A 22,976-nucleotide genomic window follows, 5' to 3' on the forward strand; every position below is an offset into this window, starting at 1 on the left:
TCATTAGTATTACCTAATCACAATAGCATTGTTTCTTTCTCGTATTATTAGGCACGTGGTTAAACTGCATGAGGCAGTTTCTAGTATTCTTCCATATTCGCAAATACAAACTCTTTATCGGAGTGTAAATACAACGCTTAAAGAAAAGCTCAGAGAGCAGTTGGTGAAAATGAATATTGTGAATAACGGCGGTCCACAACATGGAGTTGTTACATCTGAGCTGACCTTTTATCTCGAGGCATTGAAAACTCTGAAAGTACTACCTGCGGAGGAATTAAATGATGATTGGATGAATGCTATATGGACTAGATAACATGCAGAGCGTGTTGTTTATTGCGTCATGGAAACAATGCAGTTTTATAAACAGAGGTGACTGCACATCTCGATAGTTTTATCATGACTGAATATGATTTAAACATTCAAACAAAAGTATGCACATCCGTCCTAGGTTTGAAATTCATTCATCAAAACCTGCAAATTTGGATAGTTTGCAGTTGTGTGCAAAATTTTAGGTGCCAATTTTCTATCATTTTAACTTGAATTCTTATTTGTACATAAATTGTTACAGCTGCGTGTATAGTTAGTTGTAAAGTTTTGCATTTTCAACTCTCATCGTCAGTGGTGATATTTTCACTTTATCAATATGCAATATTTATGAACAGCAGTACAAATTATCTCCAACAATTCATGCTGGTTTAACTAAATACAGACATGATTTTTGATTTCAAGATTCATTTTATTTTGAATTTAATGCACGATTTGTGCCAATTGAAATGATTAGTGAAAAATTAGTGCAAAGTATAGGTATACGTGATCGCTAGTTAATTCAATATCTCTAAATGGTTGTAATTTGAATTTATGTATCTAATGATTATAGTAATGAAGTGTCTTCGCTTTAGTGTGCGCGGGCGTTATTCTCGTTACTTCAAGACTAAATTGCATCTGATATTTTATCTATCAGATGTGTATACCTACTCAAAATTGCTAGAAATAAATCATGTGTACACCTGTACATCTGTAGAAGTCAGAGCACCTTGTCAAAATAGCGTGAGAGAGAAAGCAATCAGTTGGGATCAGGCCTGAACCAAAGATGTAATATTCAACTTGACCTAGTAGAATGTTGCTTTTAAATCTAATTACCACTAAGAGTCTTAATCGAATCTAATGTTGCAATTGCGTAACTAAGTTTCGATGGAACTGAACTTGAGTCGTCCTTTTCAAACTTCGAATGACTGCGGCCACTGGTACACTATGATGCATGAAAATAAACAATGAGTATTATGAAATGCATGCCAATGACTGTATTATATTCATTTTCAAGTTTGGCAGTGCATTTTATCGTACTTTATGTTATGCATTAAGAATTTATTCAACGAGGTGACTCAGACTGACTACCAAATCATCTGGTACATCTCAATTGTAGAATATCCGTTATGCTATCGAGTGTCTAGTTGGATGACCAAAAGAACAGCAGGAAGCCAATACTTATTGTACTTTATTCGAGCATTTTGAACTTTTCGCATAGCACAGCTTGTGCTAAATCTAGTTAATGCTACTGTGTTTTGCTCTATACGAAAATAAGAATTTCGATTCTACTATCCTATCCAGGATATTGTAAGATGTAAATCAAATCTTTCGAGATTTTCGGCGATGCATGTCATAGCAGCAGCATTGATAATATTTATAAGCAAAGTACTTCCATATGCGTGAGATTTGTTAAAAAATAAAACTCACTGCTTAAATAAGATAGCATTTTGAATAATATGAACTATAATAGCTGGTAAATCGGGAGGTAATTTTGATATGTATGTCAAATGTACCTAACAATAAGTTGTATAATTACCTATATTGTGATGTATGAGAATTATTTAATCTAGCCCTCTAGTGCATAATATTATGATGATGAACTAGTTTCACCGCTTGTGAACCGTTATTCACTGCCATGAGATGGCATTGATCATTACATAACACGGGCATGTAAAATCCGATTTCGAATTCGATTTTGAACCCACAGCACATCATGATTCGATCATATGCAAGATGATATGTATAACTTTACAGAAGTATATGCCATTCTCATAATAGATATTACAGATTCAATTATGTATTACACAAAATATATAGGGCATTCATATAAATCCCGAATATCATAGAAATATCTTTAATTATTTTCTCATTAGCACGAAATAATATTTTTCAATCATGTTCAACCTCATTGAATGTTCGAGAAAAATGTTTTGCGTGTTATCCGCCGCGTGTAATCCTTGTTAAACTTTACTTAAAAATTTAATACAAAATGAATCGACGTTCCAGATTAAAATTCAATTAATTGAACTGTAAATTGTTTTGCCACAAATGTATTCATACCCCAGTTGCACGCACTCGAATCTTCGGAATCTCGAATTTCTTGGAGCCGCACCTTGCCTGTGTATAAATGTGGTGTAGAAAATATTCATGTACATAATTCCATTGTTACGTATTTTTAAGTAACTAGTAATGAACAGCGGATATATCAATGTAACGTTGTGTTTGTCTAGTCCCTGTTGTACATACATACACACATAACTGAGAAAATGATATCTATAACCGAAATTAATAAATATATTCGCAGATCTTACATACCTACGAATAATTTGTTGATATACAAATATAACATTACTAGATTTGGGATACTAGCTCTTGTTTACAGTTGTAGTTGCGTATTATAATAACTTACATAAACACTTATGCGACATAGAATTATCCGATGACACATTAAATATTCTGTTTATTTTATAAGGGCAACTAAATTGTTATAGATTGCATTTCTTAATTTCTACAAGATCGTGTCCGGCGGTCATACAGAAATTTTTGTATCATATCTACCTGCGTACATTATACTAAAGCGATGCTATGGCAACCCATATGCGCAAACAAAAGGCCAACCTTGCTTTGGCGAACAGTAAACGTATTAGCTGGTGACATTTGTAAATAAAAACAGCCGCGAGGTCAATTTGCCGATATGGAGAACATGTGAGTATAATTATTATTCCTCTGTTAATTTAAGCCCACGATTGGGCGCACCATATTGACAAATTGTGTGTATCCTTGCAACGGAATGAAGTGTTCATACTCGATCGAATTGAGTGATTCTACTAGGCTAAAATTTTAAGATGCGTTTCAATTAAAACAGTGATTATTTTTAGCGTTCGAGGGTGTTCTGTTGAAAGTGTTTGATGATTTTGTTTTATTTCTGTGATTGGTATTGTTTATTCAGAGATGGAAATATGAGAGAAATGGCACTACGACTATCATTAGAAGAGGAAGATAGGCGAAAGACCGATCCAGTGGAAACACACGAACGATCTATCATCATTTTAGGCAGTAAGGGGGTGGTAAGTAGTAGAAACAGCTCCGAGGTCAGACAAGTAGTCTTACGCATGAATGGTCAGACAAGTAGTTTAACGCGCGAGCGGTCAGACATCATCTGAAATGAATTACGTTTTATACTTGAACAAAATGAAAGCATAGATCGATTGACAATGACCTCTGAAGTCAATCTTGAGCTGTAATAAAATGCAGACAGAAATGCGATATTTGCACAGCAGAAACAGTTGGAATATGTAGCAGAAAAGCGACAGATGTATGTGAGCTGATGGACTCCGTACGTTCATCTCTTCGGGTTGTCCATCGATCGCTGTGCAGATGTATGGTCGTAAGTTGAATTGGAGCCTCCAGAAATTAGAAGGGTTTCATCAGACGGCGTTATATACAAAAACCTAGCCACGTCATTGGATTAAATACGTTCAATGGAAATAGCGATCAATTGATTTATAGACCTACACGCGTTCTCTTTCCATCCCATTGTTAATTGACTTTTAATTTGCCGACTGGCTGCAACGAACCGATGAGTTTAATCGCTGATAGCGATAGATTGAATGTAGCAATATCTCCGAAACACGCGTTTCTTCATCAAGATTGTATTTCGGAATATTTTCAGGGAAAAACAACGATGGTTTATCGTTTCTTGGAAAAAGAAGAGTCGCCTAAACCAACCATCGCCATGGACTATTCTTTTGGCCGCAAAGCCGGGAAGAGCTTGGTAAGTAAAAGTTTATCCTGAAAAAATGACCAGCATCTATGGAAATCGTATCGACTTGGGTCCAAGAAATATTACGTTCTCTTCATGAAATACGCGAAACCCTTCAGGTGAAAGACATTGTCCATGTTTGGGAGGTTGGCCCCTTGACGTCATCGCTTCTTTCTGCTGCAATGACGGGATCGGCATTGACCCATTCCCCTCATCATACGACTCTACTGATGATGTTGGATCTCTCGAAGCCAGAGGTTCTTTGGACTTCGTTAGAGGAATGTCTAACCATAGCTCGAAGCGCGATAAAAATGAGCTTCGACGATAAAACCATCCAGGCTATGAGGGAACAACGAAAAAATGAGAGGCAATTGCACCATGAAGTTCGAGGAGAAGAAGGGGAACCATTCCCGATGAAATTGTGCATCGTCGGTGGTAGATACGATGAATTTAAAGTAAGCCACGGGTTTGTAGCCACACTTATACCCCGCGACCTTCGCATGACCTCGAACAATAATTCCTGGCCTCCCCCTGTGCACGCTTTGTTAGAATAATCTGGGATTGTTTTAGCGATCCTATTGTCGAGGGGTCTAATAGCCGTTTTCGCTTCAGCAAAATATAATAAGCTTACCAATTGTGCGACTATTTTTGTGACTTTGCACCGTTCTTACGGTCAATGGCACACGACACAATCGGTTCGATGAACGCTGATAATTATGTCGATTGTGCATTTACTTCATTTTGCGTAATCATCGCCGCTTTTACAACCGTTACAAAATATCAAAGAAATGCAGGAAAAGTTCGAAATCCAAGCTGTCGATTTGACTTCCGTTCAAACGTGTCTCTTAAATAACAAATAGGCATCTCATTATGCGACAGTTTAACACAAGAATTGCCGAGCATTCTGAATGCATAAGTAATGTGCATACTAACACCGGAGCTCCCGAACCACATGGAATAAATTTTCTTCACGAGCCATACCTGCAGCATCTACCTCTTGCATTCACTTCGTGTATTTTTACACTATTGTACGTATAGTTATACCCCCATGCATACTTGCCTGAGGGACACGGAGGAAGATTATTTTTTCTTTATCAAGAGTTGCATCACACGTGGGATAAATCATGGCGCGACATTTTATAATTCCTTACTTCATTTCTTTGACTACAGTTCTTGACAATCGTTTTTTCATTCGTTTCGAACCATAAATATACTACTCCGTTGAAATGTCGCAGTCGTTCAACCTACATCCTCCAATGTGACAGATTGCAACCAAATACATCGAGAAATGAAATCGGTGAACACTAGGTACACTTCTACACGACTTTGACCTGCTCTGGCAGTCAAACGATTCCATAGATTCGGCATGAAACCGACAAAATGGCGACTCGAATCGGTTGGAATTATAGATGTTGGAAATTGATATTCGTCTTTTTACATAATTTTTATCCAACATTGCTAAAGGCTGTTGAGTTTAGCATTGGACAATTGCTGAGTGCATGTGAAAACGTAATGTATTCCGTTAGGAATTTGAACCGGATAAAAAGCAACTAATTGGTCGGACGCTGCGTGCAGTAGGGTACGCTTTGGGCGCCGGGCTTCAATATCACTCTAGCAGAGATACGGCGCTTGTACGAAGAACCAAGGACATGTTGTCACATTACGGATTCGGTGCTCAACCAATGTAAGTTTTCGGTGGCCCTTCGTGCTTCGATAAAATCGTAAATGATATTCATAAAAAGCTTAACTTATGCAGGAAATCCGTTACCACCGATTACGAGAAACCGTTGCTGATACCAGCCGGGATTGATTCCTTGGATCAGATAGGGTTGACTTTTCCACCAGGTCGAACAGCGAACATTTTGAACTCGATAAAACAGACATACGTCACTCATGTTCCTCAGGTAGCGAAGGAGGATGAGAATCCGCAAGATTTGGAAGATCCTGCCAACGATCCCAACTTCAAAGAACCAATCATAGACCGGCTGAGAGCGCAACGAGAAGAGGTATAGAATTTTCACGTTTTTTCATCGATAATATAAACATAATTATAATTGAACAGGAAATCGGAGTGCTCCTTCAGGAGATGCTGGAGGGCCGAGCCCTGAAGATACCGATTCCAGAGCCCATATAGAGATGGAGATCGCTAAATTGAAAATGGTTTCCATGAGGAGACGGTGTTGAACAGTCAATTCGACCGCATGAATATAACTGTGGACTTTACAGGCGGTCTTGTAACAAATTAGTTTTCAACCGTGTCTGGCGAGTGTCGCTCTTTAATTGAAGAAAATTATTTCACCTCGTACCTCTGAGCTTCTGATAGCACGTGACGCATTTCAATTGCAAAGGGCTATTGTGTTTTATAACACAACACGTGTATAATACGTGTGCCCGTGGAAACACATGTGTCAATGTTTCTATGCTTGTCTTCTTCTAGTCTCGACAGCCTTAGATGTGCTCTTTGTTATCACTGGTGTTCCGCGTCTGTTTCGTTTCAAAATAAAACGAGCTATTTATAATTTTACATTTGAGCAGGTCTTAGACCGCTCACGAGTTTCAGAGTTCGGTACGTTTCAATTATCGGTGTTCGTCGTTTACTGAATTTCAGTTCGCGTGTTTCACGATTGATTGCCATTAAAGAATTTGGAGGATTGAAAGATCCGAATACGCTTGGACCCACCGATTTCCAGCGGAGGTATAAGCTCACAATCAAGACGACAAAAATTGTACATAATCGCATACATAAAATACATATCAGTGCATATTTGTACATCTTTGCCTGATTGTAAGTACGTCGTACCTTCCAGGTATAAATAAAACCAGCACAATCGTCAGGCCTGATAATCATGACTCTCGATTGCACCCTGATTGTGACGCTGAAGTGGAGTGTGGAATTTTAAAAATGACAAAAATTGTACATGATCGCATACATAAAATACACATCAGTGCATATTTGTACACCTTTGCCTGATTGTTAGTACGTCGTACCTTCCAGGTATAAATAAAACCGGCACAATCGTCAGGCCTGATAATCATGACTCTCGATTGCACCCTGATTGTGACGCTGAAGTGGAGTGTGGAATTTTAAAAATGACAAAAATTGTACATGATCGCATACATAAAATACACATCAGTGCATATTTGTACACCTTTGCCTGATTGTTAGTACGTCGTACCTTCCAGGTATAAATAAAACCGGCACAATCGTCAGGCCTGATAATTATGACTCTCGATTGCACCCTGATTGTGACGCTGAAGTGGAGTGTGTAATTTTAATTCGAATGATTGAATGAGAAGAAGATTGTGCTGCCTGTCGCCAGGTGGCCGCGGCGCCGCGACGCGGGGGGGCCGCCCGACGCTCGCTCCTGGCGTCGGGGACTCCCCCCCTCTCTCCCTCGGAAGGTTCTCCTTGGCGTCCCGGTGCCTGCTGATAAGACAGTCAATGGTAACGCGTGCGCCAGTCAGGTTCGCGCGCATGCGTCTTTGTTCGCCGATAGTGGCTGGCAAGTAGTTCACGCAACCAGGCAGGCAGGCAGGCAGGCAGGCGAGAGAGACTTGCGTTCAGGAAAACGGTTCCCCGTCTCTTCTCCGCTTTGCGGCCGCGACTTGCCCGGCGAAATACTCGTAAGTTAGTAGTGAAAATGCTGCTCAGAGTGCGGCGATTGCCTTGAGCGAACCTGAGCGCTCGCTCGCCCACGGTACAGTATTCCGTACCGCGGTACCACGCCGGGTTTTAATATTCCCAAATTCGTATTAGTGTGATTCACGCGAGTGATTTTATCAGGGAAAAATTGTAAAGAACAATTTTCCAGGTGTGCTTTTCTTCGCCTACACAGTGACCGCATCCTCGGTTCCCAAGGTCGCAGGTGAGTTATGCTAAAGACAATATGTAAAAAAGCGCGTACTGGATTCAAAATTTGCGAGGATGCTGTTTATCGGCATGCGAACTCAGGTGCACAGGTGAATTGACTGCCGAATCAGGCCGTGTGTCGCGCTGATGTTGGTCCGTACGTGACCTTGTAATCAGCATTAGTGTGTTTATTTGAATTTTACTTTTATTTTGGTACATTTCTTTCATACGTTACATGTGTTCTCTCTTTAAGCGCCCCGCTCTTTCATTTACCGACGTAAGTATGATTTGCAATTCATCCATAGGTCTGACCGGGACCCTTGAGTGAGGTCCTGTCGTACTATTTTGAAAATTTTCTCTCGTATTGATCCTTGTTGCCGCATCGCAACTTTGATCAGGCACTAGATTTAGAAATGCGGTGGGCGGAACTACCGCAGACCTTACCGAAGGTCGCCCCGATGCGACAGACGTTCGCCGGTTATTCGAAATTCGAATGACGTATCGTACGCGGTTCCACCGTTTAATCGTTGAAAACGCCAATTTTTTGCTCAGTTTTTTGTCAGCCGTTTTACTTGCGGTGAATTTTAAATTCGCCATTCGATTCCCGTCGAGTTTTTAACCGGTTCTAAATATCCCACCGTACAGCCCGCGAGCGAATCCGAAGGTAGCGAGATATCCGAACTTCCTTTTAACGACAATGCCGGTATTTTCTACAGCCATTCGGATCGTGGACCAAAATCGGCAAATCGATTCGCCGCCTACGCACAAACTCGACTTGATTTCGATATTAGATTTCATCAAAGGCTCAGCTACCTCACAAGATAAGATCCGGTAATATCGCTCAATCAAATCATTTTCAGCCGGATGTATAATAACGACGATTCGTTATCACCCATCGATTGATAAAGATATGAAGTTAGTCCTGTGGTAAGCGAGCTCGTTGATACCTTCACAGATCCAAATTCATGGTAAACCAGATTTTCCTACTGATCAAATAATTCCGATTGCGTGATTCTTATACACACGCATGTGTCTATAACTTTTTTCTATCTCTTGAATCTATATCTAGCCGAGTTGTGGTGGGATTATATTAAATAACATCGTGAGCAGTCCACCGTGTCTTTGAGCGTCACGGTATGTGAATTGCACCAAGAATTTTGACGTTGGGTAATCAGCGACCACTTTTTTCCTTTTTATTATTTTGTATCAAATGTACATGCATTACCCACGCGCTTCTGAGGGAGCTCGTACCGCGCGTTAATATTAAATAATAATAACGATAGAGCACTCACTTTACACACTTGTAGGTATATAAATATAACACAATGGAAGAGCTATGCCCACGGTTTTACGTTGAGATATACCCCCACGCATAAATGTAATAGGGAAAGGAACGCGGTTCGCTGCTCCGTACGGTCTTACTGATTAGCAAAGAGTTACGAAAGAAATCATATCCACCGAATGCGTTTGCTTGTGACGATTTCGGATCAGAATCGTCGCGTTGCACGGTTCATCTTTTGGTTGAACATTCATAATAAGGGCTCACGCGAAATGCTGAGAAATATGCTGCAACCGAAATTTCGAAAGCGAGTTCTGATTACGTTGGCAAATATTTCGCTGATCATGACCTATGGTATTCGTGCATAACCAGGTCTCACTACCGTTAATCCCAATATATTGTTAATGATGCAGTATCAATGATTTTTCAGTTGCCATTACAGCCTTTCTACCAATTAGATATCAGGTTTCGAATTTTAGTTTCTGAATTCGTTTACATTACTCTTTCGTATTTAACGACAGACACTAAAATTAGATGCCTGGATTGAATGCTGAAGTAAAACAGAATCACCTCTTCTGGCTTCATCAAATCGCGCAGTGTAACATGAAAATGTATTACCTACAGGAAACCCAAATTTTCAATTCACAGACAATTCAAATCATAATGTATATATAAATGTATTCTGTTAGCATTTACATGACCGACAGGTACTTGTAGGGCAATATGCCCTCGAGAATGCTGATTGTGACCTTTACAGAAATCAATTTGCCTGATCAACTGAAAATCGTTCACAAGTACCTCGAGGTACGAAGGAGTACAAGATTGTAAAGGTACCCTTACTGCCCTAATTGCAGATCAACAACTACAACAGCTCGAATAGCCACCAGTTATTGTCCAGGCGTACACTACGTTGACCCTTCAGATTATAGGAGGATTCGCGACATCCCCGAGAAATAACCGGAGCACGATTTCACCTCCACTGATTGAGATTCTCGCTACTCAACTCTACGGTAAACCGGCATCTTGTCTGGACGTTCGGTCAACATTTCGCTCGTTATATCAGTTATTAATTAACATGCAGTGATGAATCGTGATATACATCCTAACATCTCTAAGGTTTCCGCCCTGCAAAGTTACTTTTTGCGAAACGAACGCACAATGAAATTATCGAGGTAATTCAATTCGGTGGAAAATCGATATTATGACGAGTGAAAATTTTTAACGAGATCGAAACGCTCAAAGTTTTCTCGGTTCCGAATCGCCGGACCGCGTATACCTATACATATAATACCGCTCTGCATGGCGGTGATCAAATTATACGAGTTATCGATCGAAGCGGAATTGTGGTACGTCCACAGTTCGGTCGCACTGCATTTGGTATACCGATATAACGATGAAAGTTTGGAAATATTTTTTGTTCAGAGGTCTTTAAAATTCACCATCAATTTTACAGTGGCAGCTGTCGTTTCCAATTCCCATATAATAGAAGCGCCAGCTATGGATATTTTTGAACTTTTTTAAAGTTCGGTTATCACGTCGTACCGAGTGGCTCCTAATTGACGCTGATCTGATCGATTTGACTTCGTAAAAAAGTTTCTAAAATTTTTTTCACGAATTGTACGATAACACGTACGTTCGCGAAGTCTTGTTGGAATTCATTGTTATAGGATTGAAGAAAAATTCACAGACACGCTGGGTTTGATTAACTTTTTTTTGTGGATACATACTATTTACTCTCATGTTACAACTCAAAACCGTTGTTCAATTCTCATTACATTTACGGCGCCTATACCATTCTTCTCCCGCTTCCGAAACCGCTTTATCTATACAACTTTTAGCGAGCATCAGATGTGACTCAATCTCGGATGATTTGTACGAAGATTAAGCTACGAAACCTATTAAAACCTACATGCACAGCTACACGCACAGTTGGCGCAGCAAGCTGTAAGGGAGAGTAGCGCAATAGTCTCGGGGAAAACCTTTATCGCGGGGCACGTTTCACCCCTAATTAAACGGGAAGCGTGTTGCCTGTGCAGTTGGCGCAATTGTCGAGCGGACGTCGCGTCGATTCGACCAAATAGGCGAAGCTGCTGCTGCTGAGGGCGAGAAGAGAAGACGTATTATTGTCGAGGGTTTGGAGCCGCGGTGGTCACGTGACGGTGGAATCATTTACGTACGTATTATACCGTAACGAAGTAGCTCCGGCTACGTCGGCGTCGCCGGAGCACGTTTTCTCGTTTTGTTAACCGATTCCCCGGTGGTACAAAAGTTCGCCGATGTTCTTCAGGGTATTCACGTCCACGTTCTACCCATCCGTCATTAAGCGCGACTCTACGACGCGGCTATCGGTCATTTCATCCCGTTGTAATCGTCGCTCGTATCTCATTCGATACAAATATCTTGCAGGGACAAAGAATCTTGGCGGATAAACGCGACAGTCGTAGGTCCGTTTCATTTGAGATGTGGAGGACTATGAGCTACGGTGAATACCTCGTCCTGCAGTAATATGGTCCAAACCGCTCCACGGCGGGTTTCGTCCTTGAATATCCTGTAGGAGGGTTCGATCCGAGCCGGTTAAACGGCCAATTATTTCCGATTCCATAGCGATTGTTATATGGCGAATATTTTTCTCTCTCTCTCTCTCTCTCTCCCTTCTGCGAAGAAGGTTTTCAAACCTAAACAGTAGTTCCTTGTACGGTTGAATTATTCGACAGCGGAATTGAAAACCGGTTAGTCGATCTCACCACTGACCGGAACACGTGGGTTGAAAACCTCGCACCGTGCGCTGAGATGCTGAAGTTTCAGGTGATTGAAGAAAACTTTGGAATCATCGACGTTCTTCGATCGTTAAAACCGTCGAGTACATAAATAACACCGAGCGTAAGTTTTACCCGGGGTCACGGCAAGTGTTCCAAAGACATGACAATTAATAATTGGAAAAAAAAATAGAATAAAATAAAATAAAAATTATGCTTACATTGGTGCGATAAGTAATTGCCGCAGCGATAAAGCAATATCGCGTACGTATATATATATATATATATATGTTTGCGGTGATCAGGGAGCATGGAACTGTAATTGCAAATATAAAAATATGTATACATAGTTATACACAGATGCAGCACGTTACGTTCCGCGCGATGATTAATCGATAGCGGTGATCAAGACGCGGATATCGCAAGCTCTACGCATTATACGTCTACAGCCGAACTGAAAACTCGTTGCAACGTAATCCAACGTCGTGTTCTCCTGTTACAATAAGCGTGCGTGTGCCAAATTTTTATTGGCACATATTCGCGTCTAGCGTCGAGACCCGAATAACGGACGTTATGCTGGAAAGATGGAAAGAATAATATCATAGATAATATTATATCGCGACGCAGAAAATTGCCGAAGAAACTTTGAGAGAAGGTTCTTCAACGATCCGTGAAACTGCACAACTTCGATCGTGATTATATACCTGCATTAAAACCGAGCCCAAGATCTTATTGTCGATAATGGTCTCGTTTATAGCGCGCGTATATAACTGCCGAGAGATTCGTAGGCGCACATACCTTTTACGGTCGTTGCATGATTTGTTTGGATAAATTGATGAGTTTCGTACAGAGGGAGAGAGATACTATATTTCGCGGAGGAGATGCGATCGCATCTTCCGTGGATTTGTCGCACATGCCGCGGTTCGACGTACGCCCTACGATCGTTCTACCGTGAATTTTTCACCTCAGCTGATCGCTGGTGTCCCGTCCGAAAAAAACGGAGGAGAAAACTACGCAACGTCGACACGTATCCCGTAGTACAGACGACAGGAAACGGAGCGAATTCGTAGCGCACAGGATACGCTCGCCCAATCGTGATTACAGTAATTATATTGGGACGATTGTTCGGATGATTATGAGCGCATAAGAATATACCTAGAGATAACTTTTGTTCGCGTACGATGTTGTATACGCATGTACGAAGCGCTTCGCCTCGTCGGTGCCTCTCCTATGCGCCTAACTGGTTGGAAATTTATTCTCATTTAACAACTTGATGTATGAGAGTAATTTTGATCCAGCTCTTTCTTCCTTTGGCTTGATTTTCAAATGCATAGGACAGAACGAAGAATGAAAGAGCCTTTGCTATTCCGATCTGCAACAGGATTTTATCTTATAGACATACCCATTGAATATATCGGTGATTTTCGATCTATCCATGTGATTTTATACTCGTAAATCACCTTTTTCTTCTGCGGTATACGGTGAACTCACAGAACGAGACAGGAAACGTAGGTTTTCCTTGCATCTTATCGCTAAAAACCGCAATTCTCGGTGCGTCCAACGTACCCGTGTCGATTCGTTGCTATTCGTTGAAATCGTCCAAGTGGATTTCATTGTTCTGCGCGTCGTTTTTCGGAAAACATTCAGTCGGGTTTTTCAGCGGTTTCGATCGGCAGGTGGTGCAACACGTTCCAATTGTTTCAATGTTTTCAACAGTTGACGTATTCGTTCGACACGTGCGGACGAGAGCCAATCGTCGCCTGGATCGAGATGACGAACGTACGTAGTACGATGGGCTGAACAAATAAATGTCGGTATACTGCGTTAAACTGGTTTCAGCTTATCGCTGAACGTACGCTCGGTTAACAAAGTATTAATAATCGTACTACTACTGCACATTACGATGTGCTGCTGTGTTCTTAGGAAGAAAAGTTGAGAACAATGGGACTCGTAGGTGTCACGGGGTCAGGCATCGTTTTACCGGCGATACTCCGTTAGCCGCGCGGGGTTATACACATTCACGTTGCGTGGCATAAAATATAATTGTGGAAAGTCACGCCGTTGCGGAGCGGATATCATTACTATAATACATGACCTTCGTTTCATTTGTAGTCATATTATGGTGAATAAAGGGGCTGACATTTATGCTAATTAATTAAATTTTATCAAGCCAAATTCGACCTCCGTTAACTCGGCGGAATTACATCGTCGACGCGGAATGAGAAGAAAACAAAAAAAATGGCCGATTCGGTACTCCTGTATCGCGGGCGGTATTGCGTTTTAAAAAAGTACTCCGTTGGCTTCGGGAGCACGATGGCGGATATTCCGTCGAAACGGTGAGTTGAAAGGCCATCCAATCCATGCGGGGCCTTCGCACAAATTTCGCCCACTTTTTTCACGATCAACTTCTCCGTTGGCTCTTGATGATTCTCATCTCTTGATAGATCGTCATTGCTGAAATATTTTGGGGCGAGGAAAGAATTTCGTCATCAACTGTAAGAGGTACTGAAAATAGTTGAAAAACGAGTGAACATGTAGGTACGTGATCTATAAACCTGAGATCATTTCGTTACTATTTTACGATGGCTCCATATTTACGAGACGATAATCTAACTTAGAGTAAAGTGATGTGGATAAACTAATTTATTTCGAAACCCAATAAAATTTCTCGTCTCATGTTTACCGAAGAAACACGTACCGTGCTTATAGAGAGTACTTGACTAACTGTCTGTGAAAAAGAGCATAGACAACCATCGTTAGGCCAATGGTTTTGCCGAGCTGGTGATACCGGATACGTTTTATAATCTATATAAACATACCTAATCTATAGCGGTGCCCATATTTGCTTGAAATTTGATCGATGCTGTGCAGCAGCTCGAATGAAGATTATAGTTGAATTAAATAAACTTCAATTCGTAGAGAAGGTTCAGTCATAATTAAACTGTTCTCTGTTATTGTTTGCGCCTTGAATTCGCGGGTACCTATATATTCAAATTACCAGATAACCCAGTCACGTGGCGAGCTTTTCTAAAAAAAAAAAAACTTCAAGTTATTTAAGTACTAATGAGAGCGGCGCTTTGTTCCGCGCGGTTGAAAAAAGGGATCGTGACTAAAACTGAGAAACAGGAGGTTTGGAGGGTTGATTCAACATGGCGGCGGACAGTTTACAGCTCGAAAGTATGGAATATGAACAAAAAAAAATATAAATAAATCAGTAACCGGGTTACCTCGTCGGAAATGGGATTTCGCGGTTGGCGCTACAGTGTACAGCAGACGCCTACGTAAGTACCTGGGCATTAACGGATGTCAGCCAGGCGGTGCAGGACCACATCGACTATACCGCGTTCTCTTATGATCTTTTCATTCAGTTTTTTATTAGCTTAGTCTGAGCTTTTACAGGTGATGCGACGTGCTTCAAACTTCGTAGCGACGAAGATCGATTTTCAAAACACTCGGGTCCATTTGCTCTCGGTATGGCAGGTTCGCATAGACCGTCCTTCTTTCCTCATCGGTTAACTCGGCTCTTCATTTTTTTTTTTTACCATATGAAAAATTTGTTCACTCGGCTCAACGTTCCCTTCCAGTATTATAGTCTCTCGTCTTTCAGCCACCTCTGCAGACACCCGATGCTGCCCGAAGTCTTTCCGCACGCAAGGACATACCGAGGCACGTTTTCACACCTCTCACCGGTCTCGTTAGAAGATGCGCCTTTTTTCTCCGGTATTTTTTTTTTTCTTTTCTTTCTTTCTCCTTCCTTCTTTCATTCCCTCTGTGATACTATACGTCGCGCGAGAACGCGTGTTGGCGCGATGAATTTTACTCCGACAGAAGATTATCGCCGTCGGGATAAACGAATAATGCCCGCCGTGTGCAGGCTCTGCGCGCGGAAAATCCGCGCTTCTTTCCGCTGAAATGGAAGAAGACGTCGAAGCAAATCTATGGGATGAATAATTTACAAGCGTATTTCTTCACGGTAACTACGTACCCAACAGGGTTATGGTTCGTCCCGAGCTTCCTACGATATCCTATTTATATTACTCGAGGCTTACGTCGGAAGAACAAGGCCTCCGTTTCAATCTCATGCGCTCAGGCAAGATTTATCGCAAAGTTTTCGAGAGAAAATTAAACGTACGCTCCGCACATTTGCCAGAACAAAATTAAGTGATTATAGAAATACGAAATAGTCTATCGTAATTTTTTTGCATCAATTAAACTTTACACCGTCGGGGTTACACCGCTCAACTAAGTCGATTTGAATTTCTTCTTTTCTCCATAATCTAATTCTCGGTATGTTTAATGTATTTTTGACGTCGAGTGTGTGTGACGTTTCCCCGTACCCACGATGATATACATATATTTATTCATTCTTTCTCTGCGCAGCTGCGGGTCCTAATTTAAAACTTTTAATTACAAACGTATACACGAATCGCGCTGCAAAGGCGATAATGTCACGTCCGTATCCCGTTAACACTGGTAAGTGAATCCCCGCATACCCTTGTGTATTATCGTATACGTAATCCAATTGAAGTTTGTGTGCAGTCGGAGACAAAGAAACGCAAAGAGAGAAAAAAAAAAAAAACATAACGTTGAGCGTCGCAAAAAGTATCTCAGTATAATTAGCTGTCGAGTTTCAACATTTTTTCCTCCCTTTTTGAGCGCTGATCTCCGAAATCGAATCTTTAAAAATTCCCCGCATAGTCGCCATGCATAATTCGGTCAGAACATTTATCTCGTACATATGGCCCCTAATTTATAGGTACTCGGAACGAGGATCATTCGTGATGATATAATTCATACATTCCTCTGTAATGATGGGTGTAAAAATTATATACGTGTTAAATTTTATATCTGAGTAGATATACTACTCTGCACGTTATACTCGACTCGTAGATCCAAAATTAACGTTTAAGGAAGAGTCGTCTAATCTGATATATCTTGATTGTCTCGACCTGAGAATAAATTTCTTTCCGGCGTTGGAAATTGAGTAGCTGGAGTTGGTCTGATTTTTGACGATCGAAAGTTTTTCACAATGCACCCGAGTACCTGTGGGGTTTTCGTCATCACCGTGGGCAATATGACGTGACCTTTGACTCTGGGGCACGAACCGTAAACAATGTAAAATGTGAAATTCGATACCCGAATTACCGATGAAGAGTGAAGCTCTACAACTCGCTCGAAAGCTCGAAAGCGTAACTATAATGTAATTTTGTTTTATTATAAAATAATATGATTAAGTATGTACTTATACACAGTTAAGATGATTATCTCGTAATTGCTACTTGTTCTCCTCCATGGGAGTTAATTCATTGGTACAGATATAACAGTGTCTCCGCGCATAAATGCTGGAATAAAACTTAATTAGTACTCGCGTTTTACGGAGAACATCTCTCCCCTTATTATTACACTTTACCCAAAAAAAAAACAAAAAAAACAAAGGGCCAATCAGTTGAGGAGAAAAAAGAAATACGAGACAGGAAAGCAACGCGAAACGCGATTCCCTGCGATTCAAAATAGCTCATATTTGCATTTGCATCACCTATACTATACTTGTATTCGTCGCGAGTCGTTTAATTTGAACGGCATTTTCGCACATAACGAGTCGATTCGTATTTTGTTTGTTGACATCCCCACCCGACCGGGTGTGACGTCAAAGGTTTCGCCAGACTCGAAATTTGTCCACCAGCTGGCCGAGCTATGAGATGTTCGTACTTTGTTTCCCGCGAGTAAAGTGTACCGGGAAACGTATAGAAGTGACAAAACTTGGAAGATCGATATAACTTACTTGGCGCGGAGGTTACCGTGATCACGAAGGTGGTTCCTCCTAGGTGAGGCCCTGCCATTGCACCCTGGCTGGGCTGACCCTTGCGAATACTCCTAACGTGGGTATATCGAGCGCACAATTTTTGATAGTCGGGATCTGCGTTCGCGCTGTCCCGGATCAACGGAACAAAGATAAATCGCCCACAGCGGGATAAAACTACTTACCGCAATGTGTACATTGCGTACTTGCGTGTACGTACATGCGTGTGTGTATCCCGTAGCTCCCAAATTAGTCGATGGCGAAACGTAAAGTTAATTAGATCGAGCTCCGCGAGTACGTACGCCGGCAGGGTTTAATCAGTCCTTTAGTGTTTTTTGATCGGATCATCGGGGGCGGCGCCAAATATTGTTCGACGCGTACACGCGATAATTGAGAAGTGACGGAGAAAGTATGATCGCTGAAAACGTCGAATAAAAAACGTGAACGAAAAAAAAAAACCAATTCACAATCCAAGTAATTAATCAATCGCGTTCGATCACAGCGCGATCTGATGGCTGCGAAATACAACGGAATTGTTGAATTAATATACGGGTTTTTGTTACGCGAGATTATTCAGTTGTTGAGCGCATAGATGAAAGCAGGTACTGTAATATTATGCTGTTCCAAATCAATTGTACTGTATCTATATCGGTCGTAGCGAGTTTCTGCGACTGAATAATTGATCAGCGTAATATGTATTCGTTTTGATTTCGTTTTATTTTTAGTGTCGCGGCTGGAATTAATCGATGAATAATTCGTTTCGAAAAGGTCGATTGTGCGGGTGTTTTATCGTTACGAAATGGAAAGAATCTTGCTTCATAAAAAGACTTCGTTTTAAGAAAAATAACTTTCTATCTCCTCGGTCAACAATTTTTGTATTATCAGATGCGAAACGGTCGTTGATTTCGAAGTCATTTTTTTATCGAAAATTTCACCGGCGCCCGTATCAATTATCTCGGCAATTTGTGATCGACGAACTCAATTCTATATCTCGTTAGTACAATGTATACAGCGCACCAATAGTTTATCATACCGTGCGTATGTTGTTGTTGTATATTGTGCATATTTTTGTTGACATAATTTTAATTAATCTTATGCGCTTCGTCGTTATACCGAAACGATAACTTCTCTCTCTGTACCAACTGATGTTGTGGGTATATACAGTATACACAAAAATTATGTACAACTATTCGAAAGGAAGTTCCAAGGGAAAATATGTAGAGCGGAAAGCAGCAGAGTTTCGGTCCCATAGGTAAAAACCTCATCACGTTCCTCTACAGTTTCTGATATCACTCCACGTCGTGGTAATACATTCATGAAAATTTGCTCATGGACAAACCCCTCTCTATTTATGGGACATTCCACGTCAAACGGACCACTTTTTCCAAAATATTTTTTGAACTTGATGGAGCTTTTTCGACGTCTCGAGGGATCTGAGAAGCCACGCTCAGGTCACATTTTTGACGGATTCGTGTTTCTGGAGTCAAAATACATTAGAAAAAGGTCGCATCATCGATTTCAAAAATACTTCATTCTTGGCTTAAAAATCGAGAAAATCCAAAACTCGTGATTTCCGAATGCATAACGTGTAGGTACACCATATTTCACACAGCTGAAACTAAAAGTCCCATGGTCACTTTCCCGTTGTATTTTTAATTGAACATGAAATTATTTTTCTACGATCCTTGATCGGTATTGCCGCTGCGTTATACTCGTCATTATTTGTGGTTATCATCGTTTCATCGGACTCCTTATCCCGGACGATAAAAATTTCTTCTTCAACATTGGAGGATGGTTCGAGTTTACGCTCGAAGGATTTTAGTACTTGTTCTACCGTTACTTTTGCGATAGACCTATAGGAGAGAATATACTATAATAATATTACATCCATTTCTATGGTATATTACCTTACTTTCGAAAGGAGATGCGCGTATAGGGCTATTCATAAACTTCCTGCTTTTCGAACATCTCTGTGGTACTTTTTCTTAGAATAATCACCGTTCCAATTCTGATATTGCACGGTATTGAATCTGGATAAAATCCGCGCGAGTATTTGTCATAATTTTCGTTCCGCAGCTTTATCGGTACCGAGAGTCAGGAGCATGATTAAAACTCCTCCTCCGATGCCCTACCGTTAGCTATTGTTCGCTGCTCTCTCTCTCTCTCTCATCGAGTTATATCGTATTTCGACCGAAGTAGACCAATTCGAGATAAAACCTGCAGCTGCAGTAGCTCCGTTTTAATTTCAATTCGAATTAACACCCACCGAGAACCTTCCTCGCTAATATCGTGCGAGAATAAACAACTGTACGAAACGAGAGGACGTCGGTACATGTAATATTAATGTCTCGGGAGACGTAGCCGTTACCCTGTTAAAGATAAGAATTAATTAATTTACGAATAAATTTCCCACTTAATTTCGAAAGCCTCTTTTCCACAGTGACTCTACTCATTGTTAGTTTCTTCGTCCTCGCAATTTTCTACAGCGAAAGATCGAATCGTTCGAGTGCAGTTCCGGAAACTTTTAAACAATTTCCCGAAACAATGTCCGTCAAGGCCACATAACTGCACGTCGACCCCGCAGACCTCTAAACTCGCGATCAGCAATTTTCGACGACTTTAAACAGGCAAAAGATAACTGCGCCGCGGGATCTTGCGACGTCCGGACCTCGATATCGACGATGTAACGTTTGAACAGCGTCCGTTTCATGGGTTGAAAATAATAGCATTTCGCTCGTTAGATTCACGCGGATTACGTGCAGTTGGCGAGTGAGGATTGTCTCGTCGAGCTGCCGAAGTATTGATTTTGGTTGAGTGCTTTTACCCGTGGATTAAAACGATGAAACAACTCATTCGTTCGATCACATCGCCATTTTTAACGGTATCGAGTACGTCGCTACGTTGTGCAGGTTCGTCGTTCGGAGCTGGCGTGTGAGTGCTAAAAGCTAACAGAAGTCCTAAAACGCCTAACGCCCGTGATTTCGACTCATCGACACGTACGACGTGCTTTTTCGTCCGAAGAATAAAGTCAAACGTTGTCGAATACTTCTTATAGCTTCCCCAGTTGATGAACGGAGTTTCTAATGGTATTAGAACAAAGTTGCAAGGTACGTAGATTTGATCCGATGTAATTTAAAGTCGGACTGAAACTACTGATTGGCTAAGTTTTGAAATATGCGTCATTGCAACGAGAACCAAGTGGAAAACAACTCGCTGTCGCTGGCTTTCTTTTTTTTTTTTTGGTTTGTTTTCACTTCTATTCGATCGTACGAAGTGTTTACCATAACAAACCTTCGGCGACCGAAAGGGTGAAATGTTAGTGAAATAATAACGCGAAATCTCCTCAGGCGGCAGGATTAAAATGTGTCTTACGATTATGATATATATACAGTTAGCGAATTGTGATAAACGTTCGAGAAAATCAATCATCCCGATTAATGGGGAGGTGATCAACGAATTCTGAGCGATTTATGATCCGCTAAACATACAAGTTTCACTCGTACGGGTCTAATCACGGTTCACCTGCATAGATCATGATCGATGTTGTACCACGGCGTTCGCGAACAGCGCGCGGGTTCAACACGCTGCTAATTACAGTCTCATAAATTATCTCGACATTCATTACCGCACTTGCTTATAACTTCGCAAACTAATAATGAGGTGTTATATACCCGATGTGGATTACGCGATTTTTGAAGAATTTGCCTTTTCCCCGTATTTTTTTTTTCAATCTTCTTCTACTCCACATTCGACGCTTGCGGGTATCATATCAAACTCGTCGATCCTGCGAATCATAGCTGGGATGAAAATTATTCAAAATTGGAAAATACGTTCTTGGTAACGTAATCAATATTTTGCGACGAGTTTATTGCTTATTTTCGAACCGGCATCGAATGTTTATCCGTAATTGGCGTGATTCTGGTACCTAATTTAATTTATATAACAGAATTACAGTCGACGCTGGAGGAATCGTAGTGGGCGATGAATTGATCACGAAGAGCCTTGGAATGTTACGCTATATACTCACAGCCGTGTGTAGAAAATTCAGATAATCATTGCACAGCGAACGTAGGAAAAGGAACTGATATGACCTTCGCAGAAAATTGCGGGGGCAGCCGATCGTATCGTTAAGCTCGTGCTGTTTCATCGGGTCCTCCGAATATCGCATTAAAGATCCTCATAAAATATGTCTAATCTACATTCGCACTCGCTCGATATCCCCGACTGAAATATCGCTCGTACAACGGCTGGACGAGATTGAGTCGTTAAAACTAACGATTCGGAGCGATGGAATCTCGCAGGAAGTGAAAATTATTCCCATATAACATCGTCGTTGCGTCACTGATACGGGAATAAAATGCGACACATCAGTAGACGGCACCACTTTCGACGGACACTACGACCACCGCTTCGAACGTGAGGATTATTTTGGGCGTACGCGGTTCCGCAAATGGCGAACATTAATTTTGGTTTACATCCTATTGCGCTGGGGCACAAAGCCCTTCAGCCCATTAGTGATGGTTGTGCACTCTCCCCTTCTCTCCGTTCAGCATGTGAGGCACGACTTTGGCTAACTGGTTTACCGGGTAAAAGCTTATTGCTATAGATGAACAGCGGTGGCAACGCGCGACGTACGGAGGTACGGTTCGGTCCAGGCGAAGGTAGCTGGGTAACCTGCGCTGCCGCAGATACAGGGACGTTTCTCATACAATTCTCGCTACCGCCGTATCCGTAGAACGAATAAACTACGATCCGATGCGTGGAACGCGTGCGGCTAGAAAATTAATTGTGCACATAGTTGTGCGTCGCGATGCGTGTACGCATTTATCGAGAAACGCGAGACTCGTAACTGCTGCCCGGGGATCCGGTTCGAGATCGTAAAAACTGCGTAAGAAATACACGGGGAAAACAGGCTGCGGAAATATAACATGTGCAAGAAAGCGATCTCCGTTCCATTTTTCCCGGTAAAAATGAGGACGAGAGGAGCCAGGTAGGATACCGCTGGTGCGTTCGAACGCGCGATCGATCCGCCACCGATCGACCCTTCTTTCGTTTCCAACGGCTCGTATTCGCTTCGTATAGTTTTTTTCGCGTCACTCGCAGACACTGCGTCGGCTATCGAGGTATCGAGGTCCGAAAATCAGCTACAGCCACCGTTGTTCGGATTTTCTTCGAACGTCCGAATAACGCGGTGCAAATTGCTTTTACCCACACCAGGCTAA

General features: G+C 41.5%; 3 protein-coding genes and 1 non-coding gene across 10 annotated transcripts in view; all 4 read left to right on the top strand.

Annotated features, from left to right (window-relative positions):
* Window positions 1–3,002, top strand: part of LOC105684851 (vacuolar protein sorting-associated protein 54) — a 7,756-nt gene extending 4,754 nt beyond the window's left edge. For all 5 annotated transcript variants that reach the window (XM_012398526.3, XM_012398528.3, XM_048650622.1 and 2 more), the window contains exon 13: window positions 52–3,002. In XM_012398526.3, the coding sequence (XP_012253949.2) occupies window positions 52–313 (262 nt within the window). In that variant the 3' untranslated portion in view covers window positions 314–3,002. The remainder of the gene's footprint in view (window positions 1–51) is intronic.
* On the top strand, window positions 3,002–6,203 carry LOC105684852 (cytoplasmic dynein 2 light intermediate chain 1). Its single transcript, XM_012398530.3, has 7 exons — window positions 3,002–3,012; window positions 3,257–3,374; window positions 3,980–4,081; window positions 4,189–4,524; window positions 5,596–5,753; window positions 5,826–6,075; window positions 6,132–6,203. The coding sequence occupies exons 1-7, from the start codon at window positions 3,002–3,004 to the stop codon at window positions 6,201–6,203; spliced, it is 1,047 nt and encodes a 348-aa protein (XP_012253953.2).
* A 1,321-nt stretch (window positions 6,204–7,524) lies between these two features.
* Window positions 7,525–22,976, top strand: part of LOC105684843 (protein numb) — a 55,863-nt gene continuing 40,411 nt past the window's right edge. For 2 of the 3 annotated variants that reach the window (XM_048650626.1, XM_048650627.1), the window contains exons 1-2: window positions 7,525–7,693; window positions 7,882–7,935. The gene's annotated coding sequence lies outside the window, so the exon portion shown is untranslated. Of the gene's footprint in view, window positions 7,936–22,976 lie in introns of all 3 variants that reach the window. The other variant, XM_020851698.2, reaches the window with a different exon arrangement.
* LOC112694792 lies at window positions 17,729–17,892 on the top strand. Its single transcript, XR_003150184.1, has one exon. It is a non-coding gene; the product is annotated as a U1 spliceosomal RNA (small nuclear RNA).

Source organism: Athalia rosae, chromosome 2 (genome assembly GCF_917208135.1).
Source record: "Athalia rosae chromosome 2, iyAthRosa1.1, whole genome shotgun sequence".
In the NCBI taxonomy this organism is placed as follows: Eukaryota; Metazoa; Arthropoda; class Insecta; order Hymenoptera; family Athaliidae; genus Athalia; species Athalia rosae.